Here is a 25318-nt window from a genome sequence, read left to right on the forward strand (position 1 = left end):
TTCTGTTCCTCTCTCTGCCTGTCTTAGATCTAGAACAGGGCCCTGGGAAGCACCTCTCTTCCATTCCCCCAGACAGGGACAAAAGTCCTCTTTTCAAGATGAATTGAAGTCCCCATGCAAATTAACCCTTCTGGGGCCTTCCCTACCATTTTGCTAAACATGCCCAGACATACTTGAACCTTAACAGTAGGTAGCATCTAATCCTGCCTCACTCTTGTATCTCACACCCAGGATCCAGGCCCTGTAGATTTCTCCTTCATAAAACTTTACTTTGACCCTTCCTTTCCTTCTCATCTGCCACCATCTTAATTCAAGCTTATCATTTTGCTCCTTGCTGTCTCCAAAGCTCATTAGTTAGAATCACTGCTCATTCATCCTAAAAGCTGCTACCAAAATAATAATCCTTAGACTCTGCCTTGAACACACAGACTGTTTGTAGTAGTTTCCAACTTTCAATTGGCCATATGAGTTAGCTGTCTATTACTGGAGAGAGTATTAGCCTCCATCTCTGTCAACCTGCATTTGAACCTTAGCTCTGTGCTTACATAACTTTAGGGTATAATCACTGGCTTTAAGCCTAAATTTCATCATCTTTAAAATATAATATTAATATCTGCCTCATAAGGCTATGTAAGAAAAAGATAATATGACATGTTTTTCAAATTTGAAAATACAAATGTAAGAGGTAATATTGTAAGATGTCCTCCACAATCTGGCCACCACCAACTTTTTCAATTTTTTCTCCAATTATTCCCATTCCCAGCCCTCCTCCTTAGCCTCATCAGTCTATTTCTTGTCCTTTAAAGGACTCTTTCACTTCTAGATATTGCTAGTCATTGGAATACATTAACCAAAATGTCAGTGGCTTAATACAAAAGTTTTTTTATTGCTTACCTAAAATCCAAAACAGGTGTTCCTACTTGGCAGGTGGCTCTCCTACAATGGGTGGTTCAGGGATTCAGGATTCTTCCATCTTTCAGCTCTGCCATCCTTAACATGTGACTTCCAGGGTCATTTCAAAAGGAGAGAGAACATGGAGAATCACATGTGGACGGTTGTTATAAGCACATATCAGAGCTCAGAGTCATACAACATCTAATGTAGTCCAGTGGAATATCCAGCAAGATGAGGATGGGTTTGGTGAATGGTTGGCTCCCGACACAACCAGCCCAAACACACAACCAGAATGTATTATCCAGAATGTATTCCCAGATACACCCTTCAAATGCCAGCTAAGGCCTCATTCCATTCATGAAGTCCTTCTGGAGCAATCTAACTGATAATCTTATACTATAAACTCAAACTCCTAGCATATATTATATACTATGCTGTGACTCATTGACCTCCCTTTTGTTAAATCACATACATTTCTAGATCTCTTTCTTCTCAAACTCTGAGACATTTAAATCTGATCGCACCCTTCTTGATGAGATACTTCTCTACATTAACACCCGAGTTTAGACTTTCTTCATTCTTCACCTATGAGACCTATTTTTGGTTCAGTTTTTTCTTCCATTGAATAACTGTAAGAGTCTCCATTCCTCTAAAAGTAGTCCTCCATTCACTCTAACTGTAACCTCTACACAGATGTCTTCCAAATCTGAATCCTGTCTCACAATCACTCATCCCTACTCCACAGCCACTATTCCAGCTATCTGCAGGATTTCTATGGTAGCTCATCTCCAAAGATCCAAGGATACCTAACGCTCCCTCCCCAGTGAACTACCCCTCTTTGAATCCACGCCCTGAGTATCTCTTACCCCTTCAATCTGGGGCCTCCTGCTAATGTGTTAAGTGATAGAAGTGAGATGCTGTGGTTTCCAAAGCTGAGGGTCATAATAATCCATGATGCTTCCACCTAGCTCCTCTGAATGCCCGTTCTTGGAACACTCATTATGTTGTGAAAAGCCCAAGATTCATGGGGGTGTCTTAGTTGACAGCCCCACCTGTGCTCCCAGCCAGCAGCAAGCAGCACATGCAAGCCATGTCAGTGAACCCAGCAGAGGCTTCCAATGACTCTAGCCCCAGCCACCACTTGCCTGCAAGTGTGTGAAAAATCCTGAGGACAGCCCAGCTGAGTGAGTCCCCATCAACCCCTAGAACCATGAGAGATAATGCAAAATGTGTGTTATAAGCCACTAAGTTTTGGGGTGGTTTGCTACACAGTAATAACAAAACTTGGGTATCTAACTGTTGAGCTTGCCTACAAAATAAGTGTTCTCAGTAGATGTGTTTCTTAGTCAAATAGAGGAGAATTCAACCTTTTCAGGTAAAAGTCTCGACACCATTGTTTCCCTTTCCTTCTTCTCTATTCTAACTTACCACTAGACTATAAGCCCCATCAGTCAAGAGACTGTGTCTGGTCCCATATCCCCAGCACATTTGTTTGTACATAATACTGACTCAATAAAGATTTTATAAATAAATTACTGAATGAATTCTTTTGGAAATTATTACTGAACCATAAAATTCATTTCTTAAAAAAATTTCATGGATTCTCAGTAACTGTTTTTGTTGCCCACTCAACCATATTAGAATAGCTGTTATTGCGTGCATAGGTGCTAGATGTTACATTTATCATCATTTTAACTCTTGTAATGGCACTATGAGATATACATCATTATTCATTTTTTATAAGAGGAACAAACCAATGTTGAAGAAAAGTCAAATTCCTTGCCCTATATCACAAAGTTTGAGAGTTTAAGAGTCAGGATTCTTAACCCAGGTCTCTAAATGCCCTGATTTATTTCACTCAGCAAACACTGCTTCCTTATCAATTTTTGTATTTTTTTTGTCATTGGTATCTTCATAGGGATAGGAATAGGTACACAAAATTATTGTTTGGGGAAAAAATGAAGTCTCAGACGAAAGATCATGACAATATTTTCTCTCCTCTACCATCCTCACTCTTTGCCAAAACAGGAAACGAATCAGAAAATATGGAGAGGATGGGGCGCTGTTTTATCTCTTTGTGCTGGGCAGTCACCTAACACAGAACACAGATCCTCAACCCAAGCTTTACATTAGAATCACGTGGGAGCATTAAACATTATTTCCTGCCTGTGAGCCATCCCAGACCAATAGAATCAGAAGTTCTGGTGGCAGGCAAAGACATTCTTGCCTCTTTACTACTCTCAGTGATTCTAAAGTGTGGCAAGCCATGATCCACTGCCATAGGAGTTCTTGCAGTGAGCAAGTGAGCCCATCATCATCTATCAGAAAATGATCCAAGGGTTTGGATGCAACCAACAATTTTCACTTTCAGCAGTAGAGTCAGCTCTTGTATGAAAATGCATACTACAATCTTCTAGTTAAAAGTAGTAGGGAGACTGTGGTCAGGCCTCAAATCTCAACCCCAAAGCCACAAAGCATTGACTGAGAAATAAGCCAACCTCAGTCCAGAGGCCTTGCAAAGTTCTAAAGCCTCTTCAACTGTTACATTAAGTTTATGTAATCAATTTTCTCCCTATAGATGACACCCAGAATACTATTCACTCGTCTGTTCTTTATGGCTTTGGGGAACAAATGAAATTCTGTGAGATAAAAATAATAATGGAAGAAAATAAAGGAATTGGCTTCAACAGTAATTGTTCACAGAAGTTTATAGTATTTTTTAAACTACCAAAATTCTTAAAACCCACCTGCAATTGTGCAATACCTTCCAATTCCCTCTCCTGTTTTCCACCTAAGAACTCAGATACTCAGGTCTCATGAGATAATGTGGAAATCCTTGCTCTGAAATCCCTGGAGAAGCCCCAAATTGTAAAGAAATATTGTTCTCCCTACATTCCAAGTAGCACGCTGGGAAGCCTTCCTTCTCTGTGGGCAGGCGAGCTGGCTCAGCCCATCCTTCTGAACGGACTTCTCGTTCCGCTGTCGACAGCATGGAACGGTGTAAACTAAAGGCTCCTTCACATTTATTCATGCAGCTCAGCTCCTGCCCTGTTGACGCTCCTAAGCAGATGTGCAAGTGCCCAAAGACAATTACGTTATGATTCATCCTTCAGGACGCCTGCTAAGGCAGGCTGCCTGGCTGTGAGTGAAAACACATTTTAGCAGTAGCTGATTTTTTCCTTTGGTTGAGGACCAAGTCAGACTAGGCATGGCTTTGAAGTTATTTCTGTCTCGGTGGATTAGAGGTATCAAAAGAAGCAGCTCCACAAACCTTTTAACAAATATTTACAATTCTGCACTAAACAACCTCCACCGTACCTTAACCTTTACCGTCTTGTGAAATGCTTGCCAGCCTCCCTGCCAAACTCATACACTTGGCAGAGGAGGAGAGAGGGCAGCAGCTCAAAGGAAATGAAGTACAAAACAGTGAGGCATCCAGTCTTTTTGCAGCGGAGGAGAAACGAGGCCTTGTTGTGCTGGCCTGGCTGCAGACGTGGATACTCTTCCCCTGTCCCCCATTCTACCTTGTCCCTGCAGGCAGGCACTCCTCTACCCCCAGAGAGATATTTCACTTGCTCAATCCAGACACTGGAGGGACGTGTTCCATATTCACCTCAGTCAGCCTTGGAGCTGCCCTAAAGTCAAAGTTTCCAGAGGTGACAAAGGTGGTTTCAATTCAGTGCAGGAAGGACAAAAAACAATAGGCTCAAACTGCAAAGGAGAGTGATTATGAGGATGCCATGTCTGCACCCGTTAGAAGACCACAACACTTTGTGTAGTTTACAGTAAGCCTCTCACATTGGATGTTTTTTAATGAAAATGCTTGTCACAGAATATTTTAGTTGCTTCTAAAAGGCTGTACAGATTACTTAAATGGATGACATTGACATCTTTTTTGTTTTTAGGACTCCTCATTGTGAACACAAAGATCTCATAACAAACATCCATAGAGAATAAAAGGATCAATGAAAGCAGCCAAAAGGCAGGATCCCATAGCTTTGATGAGGTGAAAAGCGGCAATCCGTTGCCTCCTTCCCCTCTTCCCTGACTTCCTAGGAACAAGTAGCAAGTATGGCTTACCTGTGGAGCCAGCCCCCCAGTGACGAGATCAGTAGAGGAGACCCATAGGAGGAGTGAGCATTAGTGAGGTCCTCCAAGTGGCTTTAATCAGCCACACAGAAGTCACCAAAGGAAGGTGGAGCTTGAGAGGAACAGATGGCAGCTACTGACGTAACGGCAGCCAGGGTTTGTTCATGAAGCCCACTGACATGGTACCCAGTGACCCCTGAACTCACTGTGAGATTCTAAAGCCTCACAGCCATGATGAAGGCAAGAACCAAAATTAAATGCCTGTATGTTAACAGGCCCACCAGCTCTTACCTCTGGCTTGTATAGCCCAGGGAACAAGCATTAGTAGATGAACTCAAAGATTTGGTGGCTAGGGTTGTAGTCAGGCATTTCATTCATTCACTCACTCAACAAATATTTATATCCCAAAGCACTTGGTTAAATGCTTTGCAAAACAAAAATAAACACAGGTCCTTCCATTGAAAAGCTTACTGTAATCACTAACAATAAGTATTAATACACGGTATCTATAATACAGGCTAAAAAAAAAGGTAAGTTTCATCATATAGTTAAAGATCAAACCTTCATTTGGTTCTTGGTGAGGAAGAGAGATGATCTCCAAATTGGGAAATTAAAAATATTTTGTGTAGGAGCTCAGGATTGAGGTAAAAGTAGTACACGCAAAGATGGTGCAGAAGGTATTCTCAAGGAGAAACAGTGTGAGTGATGATATTGAGGAGGAAAACATTGGACCTACATTTTAAAGGAAGTAGATGGTCCCATGTGCCTGGGCAGTGGTGTATAGGAAATAGTGGAAAATGTGGTCAGAAAGTGGGATAGTCAGGAAATGGAGGGCCAAGGGTGCCAGATCAAGGAATCTGATTTTCAGATCATAAAGTAATGGAAATCATGAAAAATTCCTTAGCAAAAGGGTGACTTGATAAAATAGTTACTTCAGGAAGCTTAATCCTTGCTTAATTGCTGAGAAAACTCTTGTCAGCAGGGCTGATTTCACTATCAAACTTTATAGTAACTCTTATCAACAGTAATATTCAGTAGCATGAACAAGGAAAAAAATCCGGTTTCTAATCCCAAAGGTAATTCTTCCTACCGCCCAGAATACTCTCTCAGCCTACCAGCTGTGTTGTGTGCTCAGAGAGCAAAAGTTCACATAAATGACGCCTACATCAATCATAATTAAGAAAGTGTGCCTGCTAGAGGGAGGGGCAGGACAGAATAAAATGCTTCCCAACCACTCCTACCAAGGGGAATGACCTCCAGGAAGCCTTTCTGATGGCCCCACAATCTCTTCTCATCTCAGGTGCCTTGGGGTAGGGTCCATCTTTCATAGCCTACAACCCTAGGTGTATATTCTTAATTTACTCAAATAACTTATAACATCATTAATGCACCAATTTTCTTCCTGAAAATTGGTGAAAATATATTTTTCTCTATAGGGCTATTTTCCTTGTTAATTATGTAAAACTAGTAATAGTAGCACACAGACACTGTGAGTCTTATTTTGAGGCATTAAACATGCAATAAACTCAATATACTATATTTCACATGTTTCTTAAGAATATGAAATGGTAATGGTGGTCACTACTCCATGAAATCTAGCCAACATATATTAGTTGTACTGTAACATAATAATCTCTATAGAAAATTCTTCTACGGCTCTTACAGAAGTTCATGAATATTTGCTTTTAGCTTCAGAATTGCTTTAGAGTTTGACAATAAAAACAGGGACTTAAAAATTAAGTGTAAGACTTTTTGTCTTTTCAAAATTGTAGAAAACTTTATTTTAGCAAATTATTTTATTTACATATAATTAAGAAAAATAAACATCTTAATTCTACCTTTCAGAGATAATGTACTTTGTAATGGGGAAATAACATCATATTTTATAAATATTCCATATTTAATTTTATCTGTATGCTTTTGTACCTTTAGATGGCTTCCAATGTTTCAGTTTTAAAAACAGAACTTGATGAGCATGATAATATCTAAATATTTGCTTATATTTTTAATTTTCTTAGGACAAATTTATAGAAGTATAATTTTTAGGTCAAAGAGGAGGCATATTTTAGAGGTTTTTGATGGATACAGACAAAGCTTGTGAAAATCTTAAGACCAATTTAATATTCCTTCTGCAATGAATGGGAGGTGATTTTCTTGAACACTGGATATGATGATTATGTTTTATTATTTGCTAATTTGCTAGGTGAAAGTTGTGGTTTAATTTGTCTTTAATTACTGATTTTAAAAATTTTATAATGCATATTATTCATGTGATTTCTTCCTTTTTGAGTTATAGCCTTCATCATAAAATTCGTATATTTGATATTTGGGGTTTTTCATTCTTGACAACTCTTTATACATATGCTGCAAATATATACTTTTTAATATCTGCTTTTACTATTTTTGTAGCGTTTTGCTACAAAAAAATAAATTTGTACATGGTCAAATCAATCCACCTTTATCTTTTTTTATTTCTGGATTTGGTGTCAAGTTTTTAAAATTTAACATGCTCAAGATTATATAAATATTCTCAAAGTTTTTTATACTGTTATCAATTTGGCATGTAAATTTCTTTAATCCAGTTGAAATTTATTTTGTTATGTGGTGATAAAGTACTGGTTTTTTCCCTATATGTTTTGCAAATAGCTATCCAGTTGTCCCAACACTACTTAGCAAAAATTCCATCCCTTTTTATTGTTTCTTCCATTTAATTGCATACCAAAATTTATAGACGATATGAATCAGATTGAAGATTTTCTATTTTTTCCATTAGTCGGAATTCCGTTCCTCAGCCAACAGTATGCACTCATTCAATTTTTAAAAGACACTATCATATCTGGTATGGTATGATAAGGTCCTCATGATTGGTTTGTTTTGTTTAAATAGAAATTGTGCTAGTCTCATATATTTACCCTTTAACATTTTTCAACATGTTGTGAAGATTTTCCACCATATGAAAAGGTATATTGAATAATAAACCCTGATATGGTTTGGATCCGTGTCCCCACCAAATCTCATGTCAAATTGTGATCCCCAGTGTTGGAGGTGGGGCCTGGTGGGAGGTAATTGGATCATGGGGGTGGTTTCTCCTGAATGATTAAGCACCATCCCCTTTTGTATTGTCCTCACAACAGTGACGGAGTTCTCATGAGATCTGGTTGTTTAAAAAGTGTGTAGCCCCTTCCCCTACTCACTCTCCACCTCTCGCCATGTGAGACATCTCACTCTCCCTTTGCCTTCTGCCATGATTGTGAGTTTCCTGAGGCCTCCCCAGAAGCTGAGCAGATGCCAGCATCATGCTTCCCGTATAGCCTGTGGAACTATGAGCCAATTAAACCTCTTTTCTTTATAAATTACCCAGTCTCAGGTATTTCCTTACAGCAGTGTGAGAATGGACTAATACAAACACCCATATACCTACCAACGAGCTTAAGGTGTTTTAGCATTAGCAGTACAGTTGATGTCTTTTGTGTACACTTCCCAAATTACTTCCCCCAGTAAAAAAGAGCTTCTTACTATCCTGTCACTGTCCTTGACATTTATCATTCTCGAGTTTATTTATACTCTGACTACATATGTATTTCTAAACAATATATACACTTGTTTAGCATTTTTTAAAACTTCTTGTAAGTAAATGAAAATATTCCTGTTTCCTATTTTTTTGTTGTTGTTCAATGTTTGTGCAATTTATATATGTAGCTCCAGTTCCTTCATTTTCACTGTTTTATAATATTCCATTGTATGAATGGAATGTATCATTTAAATTATTTGCCTATAGCCTTGTATATAAGGTTTTATGTGCGGTTTCTTTTGCTGTAAAACATTCTCGTCCCTATCTCCATAAACATGTAGAAAGATCTCTTGAGTAACTCGCTGGGCTGCCGGATGTATACATCTTCAACTTCATAGTAGGTATTGTCCAGTTGTTCTCCAGAGTGCTTGTACATTTACCTCCCTATAAGCAGGGTTTCTATCACTCCACAGCCTCATCGGTTTTTAGTGTTTTCAAGCTTTTAAGCTTTTTTCTTTTTTTTTTTTTTTGAGATGGAGTTTCGTTCTTTTTGCCCAGGCTGGAGTGCAATGGCACGATCTCGGCTCTCCGCAACCTCCACCTCCCAGGTTTAAGCGATTCTCCTGCCTCAGCCTCCTGAGTAGCTGGGATTACAGGCATGCGCCACCACCCGGCTAATTTTGTATTTTTAGTAGAGACGGGGTTTCTCCATGTTGGTCAGGCTGGTCTTGAACTCTTGACCTCAGGTGATCCACCTGCCTCGGCCTCCCGAAGTGCTGGGATTACTGGCGTGAGCCACCACGCCCAGCTTGCATTTTTCAATATGATCAATTTATTCTTTTAGGAAGACTTTTGAATTCTGTTGTCAAGTTCTAAAAAATGTAACTCATTAAGATTTTTAATAGAATTTTAAACTGCATATATTAATGTGGAATAATTAGCACCTATATATTAATTATATAATAATTAGAACTGTTCCCATCTCAGAACATGATCCTTCTAATTTTTTGCCCCTTCATAGTTTTGCACTCTTTCATAGTTGTGAACATTTAAGTGAATTCATGCACATTGCATAGTTTGTTGCTATTGTGAATGAACTCTTTTTTCAAAAGGGTGATTTTTAAAGCCAAAAAATTTACTCTATTCTTTTGTTGACTTTGAATTTAAGTAGATTAGTGCCCCCAAAAGATGGAAAATATGTTAAGAACAAATAGCTGAGCACATCCATAGCATTATCTAAAATGTCAAATAAAAGGTCAGCACTGAAATTAAATTTCAGCACCATTATGAACACTGCTGGTCCCCTTCATTTGATCCTGCCCCACTCTCCCAAAGTCCTATTTTTTTTAAGTGACTTTTCAACAGCACCTCCTAATAGGCAGGTAACCACAAGGTGATCTAGAATTCATCACAAAGCAGTGGACAAAAGGTGGGCAACTGGGACCCTCCTCCCAGGGCCCTTTGCACCACCTTACAACACCTTACAGAGCTTAAGCAGTGCTTAACCCTCAGCTTTAACCATAAGCTCAAAATTCAAGGACACAGAGAACGAGAGGAAGAATGGGATTTCCCACCCCCTCTCTCTTTCTGTCTGACCAGCCACCTCTTCTTCATCAATAGGAGTTATCAAGCACCTGTGATGGGCTGAGGACTGAGTCCAGTGCTATCAGGGTAAGGCAGGGACATGAAAAGAGCCTAATACATAGTTTCTGCCCTCAGGGAACAGGCAATCTAGATGGAAAGATGACTCAGAAGCATGCAGAATTATGGAACAATTCAGAACCTCTTGAATAGTCTTATTTTTTTCTATGCTACTCTCAGCTACATCCAAATTAGGTAGGTAGACAGACAGACAGACTAGCTAGATGGACAGACTAGATAGATAGATAAATACATACATACAGATAGATAGATAGATAGATAGATAGATAGATAGATAGATAGATAGATAGATAGATTTAAAACATTTGGGACATTTTAGTTTCTTTGTCACTCTTTGAACTGGAACTATAAAAAATACTCTTTTGCTATCACAAGAGGATAGAGGACCTAATATAATGCTGCTGCTGTGTCTCAACAGTGACAGCCAGGTACAAAGGTTACCACCACTTCCCTTTGGGCTCTGAGTGTGTCGTGGCTGCAGGCAAAACTCACCGTCCCTCACTTCTAACCGGGTTCCCTGGCTGTGGGCAGTTCTGGACCACAGCATATTCCTCCCCGACAATGTTGAGTGCCCAGCTCTATTTAAGCAATCTCTAGTGTGAAACAGTAAACTGCTTCTCAGAACTTTGAAAGGAGTAGAAAAAAAAAAGTCCAGAACCATGTGTACCTGGGATTAATTTTCTCTCTGTTTTCAAAAAAAATAAAAATAGTTCCTCCCTCCAATCCACTGCTTTAGAATGTGACTTGGAGTAACATCTAGTGAGAGACAGATTAGTCTGTTCATTTGTCCTGCATTATGGCATACATCATTAAAGGTCTAAATACAAAAGATATATATACACAGTCTTGAAGATTAAGAGTAAATTGCAAGCTATTTTGATTCTTCAGAGGGAATTAATAGTATCATATTGCTTAATCTTTTGTAGAGGGTTTAAAGAGTAGTTTCATAAATATGATCTCCTTTAATTCCCACAACAATTCAGTCGGGTAGGCAGGTAATATTATTCCCATCAAACCCGTAGATCTTAGGGCTAGAAGGGACTTGAAGGCCTATCCTGCAGGTAAGAAAATCGGTTCAGAGCAGTTAACTGAGGTCACATAGCTAGTAGAGACATGACTACAAAGCCTCATTCTGACACCCAGACCCCTCTGTTGCCTTTCTACCATACCAGATTGCCTTATTGATCCCAACTAGGGAAAGCTGAAAGTGGCCATTTTGTGTGTAGTGAGCACATGGGAGGGAGGAAGGGAGGAAGGGAGGAAGGGAAGAAGGGAGGAAGGGAAGAAGGGAGGCAGGGAAGAAGGAAGGAAAGGAGGAAGGGAGGAAGGAACGGAGGAAGAGAGGAAGGAAGTGAGAGAGGGAGAGAGGAAGGGAGGGAAGAAGGAGGGGGAGGGGGGAGGAGAGAAGGAGGGAGGGGAGAAGTGCTCAAGGGTTTCAATTGTAGCATATCTCTGTTTTGTGACAACATCAGCTGAGACCTTCACATTCAAGGTTATAGGACTGTGAGGTATAGACCCCTATAAATCTTCTGTGTTCATGTGCCAATGTTAACAGCTGACAGAGAAGTGAACTAGCCACTTGTTAAGCCTGCCCAATCCCAAACGAAAATTGGTTCCTAGTCAATACACCCCATCTGATCTTTTTCAGGGGATGCCTAGGTCTGGAATTCCAGAACCTCTGAGAAGAAAGGTCATTTCTCAGGCTGACTGTGATGCTTAGAGCTCAAACTTAACTAAAAATCCTAAAACGATGTTAGAACAAATTATACATAGAATGGAACCAAATTTTACCATTTTTCCCCAGAATCAAAGCCATGGAATATTTTCAGAACAAGGATAACTTTTAAGCCCCAGCCTCCTCAGCTCAATCTTTGTGTGAGCCCATCAGATGTACTGACAAGACTAGAGACAAGGTGAAAGCCACACTAGGCCATTTATTTTATCAGGAGACCTCTGTGTCTACCTTCATATGAGACAACTGACATGAGAGACACAAACGTGAGACAGATTGCCCAAGGATTCTACCCCAACTTCCTTCCCCAGGTGCAACAGTGTGTGGCCACCGCCTAGCTAAGGTGCACTACTATGCAACAGTGTGTGGCCGCCTGGCTAAGCTCTTTACTTGGCAAGCCACCAGCCACTTGGGACAGACAACTGGGTCACCGTGGCCCCCTGACATCAACACTGTTCAGACACCAGAGTGAATAAAACAGGAATTTAATCCAAAGATTGGTTTTGGAGAACCACGCTCAGACTGGAAGGCTGAGCCCTGAAAAAGATCTGTCTCACCAGCTGGCCAAAATAAATACAGGCAAAAATAAAAGAAAAGGGGAGAAAAGCAGATTATGAATAGTTTTTCCAGACATGCAATTCTAAACCTAAGTGCAGATATGCACTTTAGAAAAAAAAAAAAAAAAAGAAGTGCCTTAGCCTTTTGAACTATTTCATCTCTGGAAACAGCCTTATTTTACTGTTAATTTGCTTTGATTCAGAAAACTGACATACAGGGAGATCAAGGAACTTATATGCATTTATGTAGAAGTTTATTATTCTAAACATTAAAGCGCAATAATACAAGACTAAAAGGCATGTTAGTTATTACTGATATAAAACATACGTAACTACCTTCCATATCCTGGCTGTTAGCATTGACTGTTTGTTGAGATTTGCTGAAACCCATGTCTGCATTTTAAAACCTTTCTTTTTTAAAGGATCAAAATTTTTCCCCAAATATAAATTTCAACAAATATACATCAAATGCCTACTATAAGCTGGCCGCTCCATTACTGATTTAGAAATTATTGAGATTTTTGTTGAGGAAAGGAAGAAGAAACAGAAAGTAAAATTCCCCAAGGAGAAATAAAGCTGATAAGAAACGTGACTGTTTACAATGCTAATCTTCATATAACTTAGAAAAGTACATATCAAATTTGAAGAGGATTTTATGCTCCCATTAAGAAGAGATGGGTATTGTTTTGTATCTGCTTATAATGAACATGGTCATTTTATCGTATTCTGAAATGATAGCATGCATTGGTTGTTTTCAATCTCAAAGACAGTTTCAGTGAAACAAAATTATTATGAATGTGAACAATATATTATTTATTATGTGCTGGAAATTTAACAGCAATGATATAGCTAGGAAGTAGAACATTTAAAAGTACAGTCTACAACAGTAAAGAAATAACTCATCCAAATCCTATAATATTATGTAAAATGGAAAAAGATATTCTTACAATTAACTGCTATGTTCACTTATTCTAAAGCTTTTGGGCCTACGAGAGCAGAATGTTTATAGCCGGTAATACTATCCATATCTTAAATAGCTTTTTAATGACACTGCTCTTCTTTGGCTAAATTATGTCACATAAAACCTCCCAAAGAAATGAAAAAAAGCACAGTTATGAACAAGACATATGAAGTTCCCAAACTCATTCAAGAGCCTTGCCAATATACTCATCCCAGTACTGAACACATTTTCAAAGCAGCCACTCTGACCTTTCTAATGAGCATATTACCAGAATCACAACTGTCATAAAAGGAAAGAGATCTTATTAACCAAGAAAGTTTATATCCCACGTAAGCCTCACACATTAAATATTGCATAATCCATGCACTGAAAAGCAGGAAGGATCAATATTCTAAGCACAGGAATCTCAAATAAGCTTAAATGAATGTTTTTATATTTGTATAATAATGGCATACTCTGAACTCTAAATTATGAATAAACATTTTAATACAAAGCATATAAGCACTTTTCCTTATTTTTGAGAATTTACTTCAAACTGTTAATTATCCCTTTGATGCCTGATCCATTATACATGAGTTATACTACAAATTAAAGTCAAAAATGAGTACCATATAGCACAACTAGTTTTCCATATGACAGAATTTTTATGCTTTTTCATTACAAATTGAGACAGATTCAAAGGTACTCAGGAATATCAATCTTTATAAAACCAGCCCAGGTTACTAAATTTCTGTTTAGTTTAATACCAAATTTTTATAGACATATAGCTAAAAAATATTGTTTTGAAAACTCTGAAATCAAAGAAATACAGATTACAGAGGATGAATAACAAAAAGTTCAAAAACAAATCCACCCATGTTGTATTGATGCTGCATCTATAGGCTTTGTATGTTTAATTATGTCTTAATATATGCTTGCCCACATCAATGATGTCTGGTTTTGTGGCAAAGCTCAGATTATGTTTCTTTAGTATGTCTAACATAAAATGATGCCCATTTAATAAGAATCTTTGATGATGGTTACAAACCCTCGGCAGAACTCCCAGTTACCACAGAGTGTCTTGTAAAATAAACAAAAAAAATTAACAAACCTATAATCGCCAAAATTTCAAGTACTGACTTGAGTACTATTTTAAGTACTTTTTTCAGTCAAAGAAGGAAACTTCTTAGGGCACCGCTTCTCAAACATGAACGCACATACAAGTCACCTGCAGATTCTCATTCGGGAGGTCTGGGGTAGGACCCCGGACGCTGCCTTTGTAACATGCTCTCAGGTGAGGCAGGAAACACACTTTACATAGACAGAGAGTAGGAAAATCTTTCTGAGATACCAGCACTAGGCCTCAACACCTTATTGGAGAGTTCCTTGGATTTTAATAGGTTTTTCTATAAGGGGACTCATCCAAAACACTACCTACCTTCTCAGTCAAATGAAAGAAAAGAATGGCCATCACTCTTGTGAAGAAAGATCCTTCAGGTGGAAGGATCCTTCAGGTGGAAGATATGAAACCTTAATAGTCTAGCTCTAATTTAAAGGAATTAAATGCATCCTTCGCCCAGAAAAGCATTCACTTATTATTACTGAAACATCTGTTGAGCATCACCAAAGTGCCTAGGACTACTCTATATACTGCAGGGCAAAACAGAATAAAAAGGCACAAACCTTGTGTTTAGGAGCTTGCAATATGGTAGGAAAGATGAAACATCTTCTCCCAAACACAAACAACTGCACAGCCATGTAGAAGGGAATCAGTGTCCACAAAGAAGTAGAAAGCCAGGGTGGGGGTTTGGGGCTGAGGAGAGAGATGACCCACATTTGTATGAATCAAGGATGGTCTCGTGGAGGAGGACTCTATTAGTCCACTTTCAAACAGCTATAAAGAACTGCCTGAGACAAAGTATTTATAAAGGAAAGAGTTTTAATTGGCCCACAGTTCCACAGGGCTGGAGAAGCCTCAGGAAACTTACAATCATGGTGGAAGGTGAAGGGGAAGCAAGCATCTTCTTCACAAGGCAGCAGGAGAGACAGCGTGCAAGGAGGGGACTGCCAAACACTTTTAAACCATCAGATCTCATGAGAATTCACTTATCAGGAGAACAGCTTGGGGGAACCACACCCATGATCCAATCACCTCCCTCCCTCAGCATGTGGGGATTACTATTCAGATAACATTCAGGTGGGGACACACAGCCAACCCATATCAAGGACCATCACCCTCTGAACCATGAGCAGAGTTCAATATGTAGAGATGGAGAGTGAGGAATGATACACACAGAGGTACAGATAGAAATGTAAGTGTTTTTATATGTTTTTATTTTTACAACTAAAATAATTAACATTCAACATTTTAGGGTATATTTTATTTAAAAGCTTTTTCAGAACTTCAGAGATTAGACTAGAGCTTCTCAACGCTCTGGAGTTTTTTTTTTTTTTTTTTTTTTTTTTTTTTAAGACGGAGTTTCGCTCTGTCGCCCGGGCTGGAGTGCAGTGGCCGGATCTCAGCTCACTGCAAGCTCCGCCTCCCGGGTTTACACCATTCTCCTGCCTCAGCCTCCCACTCTGGAGTTCTTAAAGTGGGGTTTCCAAAACAGCAGCTGCATTAGCATCACCCAGGAACCCTATAGAAATGCAAGTCCCAGGTCTACCCAGGACCTCCTGAATCAGAAACTCTGGGGTGAGGCCTAGACATCTGTGTTTTTAACAAACCCTCCACAACAATTAAGTTTGAAAACCACTAAACCAGACCTTCTCTGTTTCAATGTGAATAGGAATCTCCTTGGGAGCTTACTGAAGTTCAGTTTCTTGGGTATCACTCCCAAAAAATCTGAGTTAGTACAGTTGAGGTAAGGCCTGAAATTTGAAGTTTTAGTAAGCATCCCAGTCTTTTCTGACACAGGTAGACCACAGGCTCCATTTTGAGAAACACTAACAGTTTCTTCATCTCAGAACAGGAGATGAAGAAAAGAAAAAATGATAGGAAGAGAGTCAATAAAAACAGGTAGGAAAGGAGAGAAAAGAGTAAAAATGCTCAATGTTTATCAATGTGAAACCAGCCAGTAAGAAAAAGGTTTGATTCCAAATGCTCTGGAAAGAAAATTAGATCCAGAGAGCTGATACCTAAGTAACTCACATATTTCATAAAGTTTGATGGACAGCTCCACAAGGATTTTTCAATAGCCATAAACAATTCCTCTTTTATAACAGAGGTCTAGAGTATGAGTCCTCTTGACATTACAAGTGTAGAGAAATTGATCGAGTTCTTTCCTGTGTGGTGCCCAGGAATTCGATAAGCCGTTGTCGTTTTTAAAAGACTGTCATTTATTGCTTGTGGGTTACAGGAGAGCTTAATGGCAGAAATTACTCTTAAACCCCTGTCCTGTTTGAGCACCCGGTCAGCATTAGCTATTTCCTCTCAGAGATTCCTTTCTTTTTCCTATAAACTTTCAGGGATAAATCTCAGAGTGACTTAGCATCCAGAAAATAAAGTTCTGGCTTAGCAGTAGCTATAACCCTACAGCATTGTGAAGTTAATTATTAGGTTTTAAGGTTGTGTTTTATCCTCTAATCTTCCTCATTTTAAAGCAAAATTGAATCGGCCACTTTGGGTTTAGGCTATTTCAAACATAGGATAAAACATAAAGTTCCTCAACTCCTCAAGGAGACATATAATTTCTGGGGTGCCAAGAGATAGAATTTCCAGGGCACAGATTTCCTTGAGGCCTGGAGGCCACTGACAGTCACCTCCTTTGTACAGGACGGGGGCCTCGGTCCTTTTTCTCCTTATGCCATTTAGGATCATGGTAAAGCAGAGGTCCTGGACTCAAACTGTTCCACCTCTTACTACACGTTACTTCAGGCAAATAACCCTGCCTCTCTCCACTGCCATTTTCTCATCTATGAAATGGGGATATGAATCATAACAGCTTCATGGAGCGGTTGCAGTAATTAAAGAGAGAGTACACATGCAGCATTTAGAAAAGGTCTTGACATTTAGTAAGCACTTAAATGTTTTTATTATTTCCCATATTTTATATAGCATAGAATGAATCTAAGTAGACATGGAGATGGCACTTAAAATACTAATTAAAAAATACATGTATCATTGAAAATACTTTGAGAAATGAATTACTCTACATCCAGTCAAGAATGCATTCTATTAGAATCGTTTAAATAAAAACTTGCAAGAGAGGGCCTCAGGGTTTTTTAATCTTGCTTTATTGGTATTTTCCATTCCAAAGCTTTCCTGAAATGGTATTTTGCAGGTAGCCTGGGTTGTATTGTGGCTCTGTCCTTAAATGTGGGACCTCAATAAGCCACCTAATCTTTCTGTACTCAAGGTTTTCTCATCTGCGAAATGGGCTAACAACTCGTTGGGAGGATCCAGTGAGCACTTGCTGTTGAAGGGGCTTCAGAAAACAGTGCTGATGTGGGACTGGGGTGGCAGAGGCTGCCGTTGTCTCATGGTCCTTAGCAGAGTGAATGCCAGCCTGTGGGCCTGTGGCATATCCCAAAGCAGTCAAACAAAAAGGAGAAATGTCTACAAAGCCCTGTGCCTTACCACTAAGATTCATGTGAACTTTAAAAATTCTGTCCCATGACATAGCTGTATCTTTCGATGTAAAAATATTTTAAATTACTTTCCATTTAAATAACTTAAATTTCTCTTCCCTCTCAACCCTCCCGGTGCCCTATACCAATTCCCCCTCTAACACCCCTGAAGTAAAGTTGATACTCTTTGGCTACTCACTTATTTCCCTAGTTGTAAAGAAATCCCGGTTTCCGAAACCCTAGAGGCAAGTTCTAAGCAAAGATCACATTTTCACAACCAAGCTACAATGAGAAGTCTAGTATATTAAACTATTTCCTGGATTGCCCAGGATTTTCAGCTCTCAAATATTCTTCTCCCACCTTTTCTGCTCACCATCAAAGACTTAATATAGTAAACACACAGCATAGGAATGGAAAGCAGAAGACGCAATACTAGAGAAGTCAGTATTCTGTGAAGATGAGTATGCGCTGCAGGGCTATTACACGACTCATACATTATTCCGGGTAAATTATACATGGAGAAGTTGTGGTGAGATGTCTCTCACATTTCAAAGGCACAGAGTTCTGCTACAGAATTTGTCAATTTTCTGAATAGGACTCCAAGACTAATAAAAATCATTGCTCTATCATTTTTAGGGAAAGAAGACCTCATCTCTAGGTTTTGCAGAATAAAACACCTTAACTTAGATACTAAAATTCTTATCTTGGTCTTTACATTCAAAAGAGAGATTTGTTCCTGACTTATAAAGCAAACATTCCTAAATGATGCTCTCCCAGTCTAATAAATTCAGCATTTAGTGGTTTATAACAAGCTTTTTACACAAAATGACTACTGGGTAAGAGTAATAATGACATAAATACTAAGAATGGAAGAATGACATAAATATTAAGTTAAATTCCCAATTACTTTTTCTTTCTTTAAATATAAGGCAAGTTGATTTGTAGACTTACATAGGTCTCCTATAGGAAGGTTAGAGAAAGAAAGTAATGCTTCATACAAAACAATTAGGAATCTTTCCCTTAGGTCTTACAACCATGTAAGTAAAAATTGTACTTTAAAGTGTCATGTGGTTTATGTATAATATATATAATCACATCCTTTATATATAAAATCATATGATACTTTATATATATGCAATAAATTGAATTGTCTCACCTATTAACCAACTGAAGTAAGATTAAGGAGTATATTTGTATTTGAAATGTAAACGATGCTTTTTCCACTTAGTGATTTATTGCTTTTAAGTCACATTACAAAATTACAGGTATTATCAGCACAAACCACCGGCCTCCCAAAATTCTTTCCTCTTTTAAAATTTGTGTCATAAAGTTGATAGATATGTTAAGACAAAGTTTTCAGTGATTATCCTCTTTTCTTTCTATCAGAGGCTTTAGAGATCTTTTTATTTTCAGAGAAGTAACAGCTCTAAAGCAAAGCAAAATCATCACATGAGCGCATGCAAATGAACAGATCCTTTTGCAGAGAAATTAAAATTGTAGTCCTGGGAAGTAAAAGACCTCAATTGACTCACAGGTTTAGGTAGTAAGTTTCATATTTTCCTTTGAAACTTAAGTGACTATGGTCATCAGCCTATGTATTTTAGAAAAATACTTTTAAAGCTAAGTTCTTCCCAAGAGACGGTCATGATGCAAACACGGACCTGAGATGCTTTGTGGACAGTACCTCCCTGGACCAGTGGGACCTCTGAACAACTCCTGCTCTGCCAGCTCTAGCTCAGAGTCCACTGCAGGCATACATGGAAAAGGCAATGTGGGACTTTTAGAGTCTGAAATGTTGCCTCGAATAAGCTATTTTAACATGGGAGGGGGATAACTTTACATTTTTCCTATTATAAAACTAAGTTGTACTCAGTGATTTAAAAATACATAAATCAGAGAATGCAGAAGTGTCAAAAGTTAAAAAAGTTAAAAAAGATCTCTTAAAATTCTCATGCAGCTTCTACCAATAAACTCTACACCATCAATCCCATTCTCTACAGGCACTCATTGTTAAAGTCTGATGTATGAAACTCATTTAAGGCTTTATACAAAAATGTAATATATTCTGCATATGTATGGTTTTATTTTACAATAAAATGGAAGCTTACTACACTATACATACTGTTCTGCATATCCATATGGAAAACTAATTATCAATGGAAGACTTCTTGGATAGAATAGAATCAAGAAAAGAAGTTGTTGAATTGTCTTATTGGTTTCATGAATTAAAGTTATGACAATGGTATGGTCCATATACTTGATGGAAATTTACCAGTTGGGGAGAGGTCAAAATATCAGAATGTTCCTGTGCACTGTTTAGAGAATCTGTTCAGCAGACAGAGCCAGAAACGTGCATATAGATGTTTACACTCTGATCATTCCCTCCTCTTCCTATTCTAAGTTCCACACCCACCATGCCCTTTCGATTAGTATAACCTTTCTTAAAAAGCACAGAAATTAAAAATCTGCATAGTCTCATATGCACTCGACTTTATTGGGTTACAACTTGATTATGTTATGTCATCATCTAATTATAAAGAGTACAATGATTAGGTTGAGATGTTGATACATCATTGTTTCAGACATTACAACCTTATCACCTTGACAGAGTTCTGTTTTCAGCTACTACTGGTTGACTAATCCTTAGAGTATTTTTATAGCAGGGTGATCTCATGCATTATGTCTTGATTTTGCTTGAAACTTCATTTTTCAAGGTTAATCTTATCTCCTGATCCTAAGGATGTTTTTTTTTTGTGTGTGTGTGTGTGTGTGTGTGTGTGTGTGTATGAGTTAGGCACAGTTAAAGCTGTGTGGACACTAAGGATGAACTGTTAAATAAGAAAAGTACTGAGGATGCAGGCAGTCACTGCTTTGTCAAGGCTTGCCTGAAATCTCGCAGGATGCTCACTTTATCTTATAAATGAATAGTAAAACATGTATTTGTAGTGTGTTGGGTCACAGAGTCCTGTGTGAGGGTCCATACCTGTCTTTTCCTTAAATAAACACATCGAATATTTATGAAGCACCTGATAAGTGCCAGGAGCTGTGATAAGCATTGGTGATGCAGTGGTGAACAGATATACACAATCTGAGTTTTCAGTCTGGTGAGGAAGAGTTTCCAGTCTGGTGAGGAAGACAACCATTAAACAAGGATACACAGATGTGAAGGGCGTTCCCAAAGAGAAGGTGACAGTGCTGTGGGAATATATAACAAAAGATCTAAGCCACTCTCCTAGATGGGGAAATAAGACCCTTCTTGAGAATAAATTAGCCAGGCAAAGATGAGTGAGAAGAGGAAGAGATTTTGAACAAAGTCTGGTACCTCATTGTGAATGGTCATTAAGGTTCCTGTTGTTTTTGGAAATCAATGAGTCTAAAGCTTTGACTAACAAAACCTTTTTGTGACATTGGAGAAGCTCTGGGAGTAAGATCTTACTGTTACAAAAACACACTAAGAATGTAGACTGGGACTCTCAAAGTAAAAGGCTATTATTGTTCTGACTCTGACCTGTCTGCCCAGGCAATCACCTTATGTTTCCTGTTCATTCTCTTTCCCTTATCCATCTCAGCTGGCATTTGACATTCTTCCCTCCCGCACTCTGGTTACTCTTCTAGCTATACCCATCAAACAATAATACTGTGAAGTACAATGTTTCCCAAAATGTAATATGACTGGAATAAAATGAGATGATTTTAGGTAGAATGACACATTTTTAATAGTCACGCATTTACTTTTACAAATTCTTTCTTTGAAAATAAGTTCGATTAATACTAGCAAATCAATTTAAGAAAATATATTGGCCGGGTATGGTGGCTCATGCCTGTAATCCCAGCACTTTGGGAGGCGGAGGCAGGCGGATCACCTGAGGTTGGGAGTTCGAGACCAGCCTGACCCCATCTCTACTAAAAATACAAAATTAGCTGGGCGTGGTGGCACATGCCTGTAATTCCAGCACTTTGGGAGGCTGAGGCAGGCGGATCACCTGAGGTTGGGAGTTCGAGACCAGCCTGACCAACATGGAGAAACCCCATCTCTACTAAAAATACAAAATTAGCCGGGCTTGGTGGCACATGCCTGTAATCCCAGCTACTCAGGAGGCTGAGGTAGGAGAATCACCCGGGAAGCAGAGGTTGTGGTGAGCTGAGATCGTACCATTACACTCCGGCCTGGTCTGTCTCAAAAATATATATACACACACACACATATATATGCACACAACTACATATACATATATGTGTATATATATCTACACCTATATATAACCTTAAACCACAGTTGGGTGTTTGGTATATAGTCGGTTTTTAACAAATAATGGTTTTGTTTTTCTCCCTTTCTTACTGCCTGTGTGTTGACCTTTATGGTGTCAATTCCTATGTTGCCTTTATTGTTAGAGATGAAATATAAGACATAGCACATTGACTGTATTTCAAATTAAAAGCTTGAGATAACCTTATTACTATTGTGCATTTATCTAATTTTAGGATGGATGGATAGATAAATGAAGAGATAGATAGACAGACATAGGCATACATATATGTCTATAAGACAGTACAAAAAAAAAGTGTGAAAGACTGGAAATACTTTTTCTTCACAAAAAATCATTAGGAAGCCAAAGAGCTCTAATATCATTATAATAAAGACTGTTTAATAGAACATGCGTTTATCTTGCCTTGGATTTTTTTCCAGGTGAACAGGAGCAGGAAGCGCAGAGCAGGCACTAGAACAGGATTTCAACCTCAACCCCACCACTCACTAGCTATGTGACCCCAATCATACAACTCAATCCTTCTGAGTCTCAGTCTCCTCATCTAATGATACCTACCTACCTTACAAGGCTACAGAGAAAGTAGAGGCAACATAGGTGAGGCATGGAAGGCTATACCTCTAAGTGCTAAATATTGTGATTATTAGTTTTTAGTTCTAATTACATTCTTCTGCCCGTGACCAAACTATAGAAATGCCTCATTGCAGAGAAGAGACTCCCATCCATGTCAAATGAAAAATAAAGCTCTAAATTAGAAAAAAAAAATCTTGGGAACAGAAAAGTATCAGTAGGAGTTCAGTTATAGATAACAAAGGCAATCTAGTTCTTTTACAAAGAAAGGGGTTTCCTACAAGGACATGGGTGCTCACATCATTGGAAAGTCTGGAGAAGCAGGGTCTGGGCTTGGCCCCCAGAAGAGCAACACAAGACTGGCCAAACTGGGGGAGATGCTGCTCTGCCAGAGAGGAAGCCTGAAAATAAAGAAATGGGCACAGCAACTGTAGATTCTAGGGAAACATACGATCCATCTAGGGTCAGAAGCCATGGCCAGATGGCTGGTTCCAGAGCAGGACTGCCAGATAAGACACAGGATGCCTGTTTGAATTTGAATTTCTGATCAACAACATTTTCTTTTGAAAATGTTTTTCTGAAACTAAATTTCGGAATAATTTTTAGTATAAGTATATCCCATATAATAGGATATACTTATACTAAAAAAACTTATTGATTTGAAATTCAAATTTGAGTGACCTGTGTTTAACTGGGAGCCCTGAATTATTAATAATTTATCTGAAATTCTAATTTAACCAGATTTTATTAGTCAGCTTTTTGTTTTATTACAAAGAATGCCTGATACTGGATAACTTATAAGGAGATTTAATCAGCCCACAGTTCTGCAGGCTTTACAAGCAGGATGCCAACATTTGCTCAGCTTCTAGTGAGGGCCTCAGGAAACTTACAATCATGAGGGAAGGTGAAACCCGAGCAGGCACATGGTGAGAGCAGGAACAAGAAAGGGAGAAGGAGGAGCCAGATTATTTTAAACAACCAACTCTCCAGTAAACTAACTGAGGTAGAACTCACTTATCACCAAAAAGGTGGCGTGAAACCCTTCGTGAGGGATCTATACCCAAGATCCAATCACCTCCCACCAGGTCCCACCCTCCAACATTGGAGATCACATTTCAACATAAGATTTGGAGGGGACAAATCCAAACCATACTACAGTTATTCTATATTTGTATTTGCTAAATCTAACAATTCTACTCTAGCCAACTATTTTAGCATGAGCAGAAGGGTGCTTTGGATGATACTGCCTCAATTCAGCCTCATCAGATTGCATCAAACTGGCAGAAACTAAATCACATCAGGAACTCTGCTGGCTGCAATGACATTTGGGAGGCAAAACTTTTAGCTTTCAGTATCTGTCTTATGGAAGGAATGCAAGATGTCTGAAGGGCATATGACAAGCAAATAATTCACACCACAATATCTATACAATAATGGTGATCCCTGGTAGTTGTAATTTGTGTATTATTTAACAAATATGTTATGAGCATAAATTAGCTGCCAGGCACTACAGGCATTGGAGATACAGCACTTAACCAAAAAGACAAAATTCCTGTCTTTATAAAGCTTATATTCTAGTTAAAAAAAATACATAAATTAACAACAACAAAAAAAAAACTAAAAAAAAATACAGAAGTGCATAAAATTGAAAAAGTCATCTATAATTCCACCACTCTTCTTTCATCTTGATGTGTTAAAAAATTTTTAATAAAACAAAGTGAAAAATCTTCTGCTCCCTTTCTCCTTTCTCCCTCCAATTTTATCTCCCAGAGATAATCATCAGAAGAAGTCCTGTGTGTGTGTTTGTGTACTTATTATAAATAAATTAAACCCAACCAGTAAGTCCTACAACAGTGAGAAGCATGTAGACTCAGGGAACCTTCTGAAGCGATCAAAACCAAGCAAAGTTAATTAGAAAAGATGAAAGCTAGGCATCTTTTTCCTTTTCCCTTGGGGCATGAGTACCTCATTTACATCCTATGACCTCCTGAAGTTACTTTCTTCCGTGTTCTCCATCCTCTCAATCCTTCCTTCATCATGCTATCCTTCCCTTTATCTGCCCTGGATCTTCCAACTGTCAGAGTTGGAATCTATACCACATACAGTTGGAGCACATACAGGACAAGGTAAACCTTTTTCTGTAGAGTACTGATCAATTTTCATATGTCCAATTTTATTGGCGAGGCTAAAATATCCGCAGTCTACTAATGTGAAGACTGAGGGAGAAAAAATGACTAAGAAAAAAAAAAACCCTCTTTCTCTATCTCCTTCTGACTACAGAGCCTTATTTTCCTTCTATCATTTACTCACAAAAACTCTGCTCCAGCCCCTTTCCAAAATATGCTTCTTTATTTTCTCACTGCTGTATCTCTGTCCTGACATTCAGTCTGTATGGAGAGTCTTACTATTCAACACCTCTGCCCATGGGCATTTTCTCCTGCTCAGGACCAGCTTAAATGCTTCTTCCTCAATGCTGCCATCTTAGATCCTGAGACAGGTTTTATTTATTTAAGTGCAAGTAGTTTACTT

The 25318-nt window shown here is 38.5% G+C and overlaps 1 protein-coding gene across 1 annotated transcript in view; it reads right to left on the reverse strand.

Annotated features, from left to right (window-relative positions):
- Positions 1-899: 899 nt before the first annotated feature.
- TTC6 (tetratricopeptide repeat domain 6) overlaps positions 900-25318 on the reverse strand; it is a 244260-nt gene continuing 219841 nt past the window's right edge. Inside the window, exon 31 of the mRNA XM_050795859.1 lies at positions 900-1002. Coding sequence (XP_050651816.1) covers positions 937-1002 — 66 coding nt within the window. The 3' untranslated portion in view covers positions 900-936. The remainder of the gene's footprint in view (positions 1003-25318) is intronic.

This window comes from Macaca thibetana, chromosome 7 (assembly GCF_024542745.1).
Source record: "Macaca thibetana thibetana isolate TM-01 chromosome 7, ASM2454274v1, whole genome shotgun sequence".
NCBI classification, from domain to species: Eukaryota; Metazoa; Chordata; class Mammalia; order Primates; family Cercopithecidae; genus Macaca; species Macaca thibetana.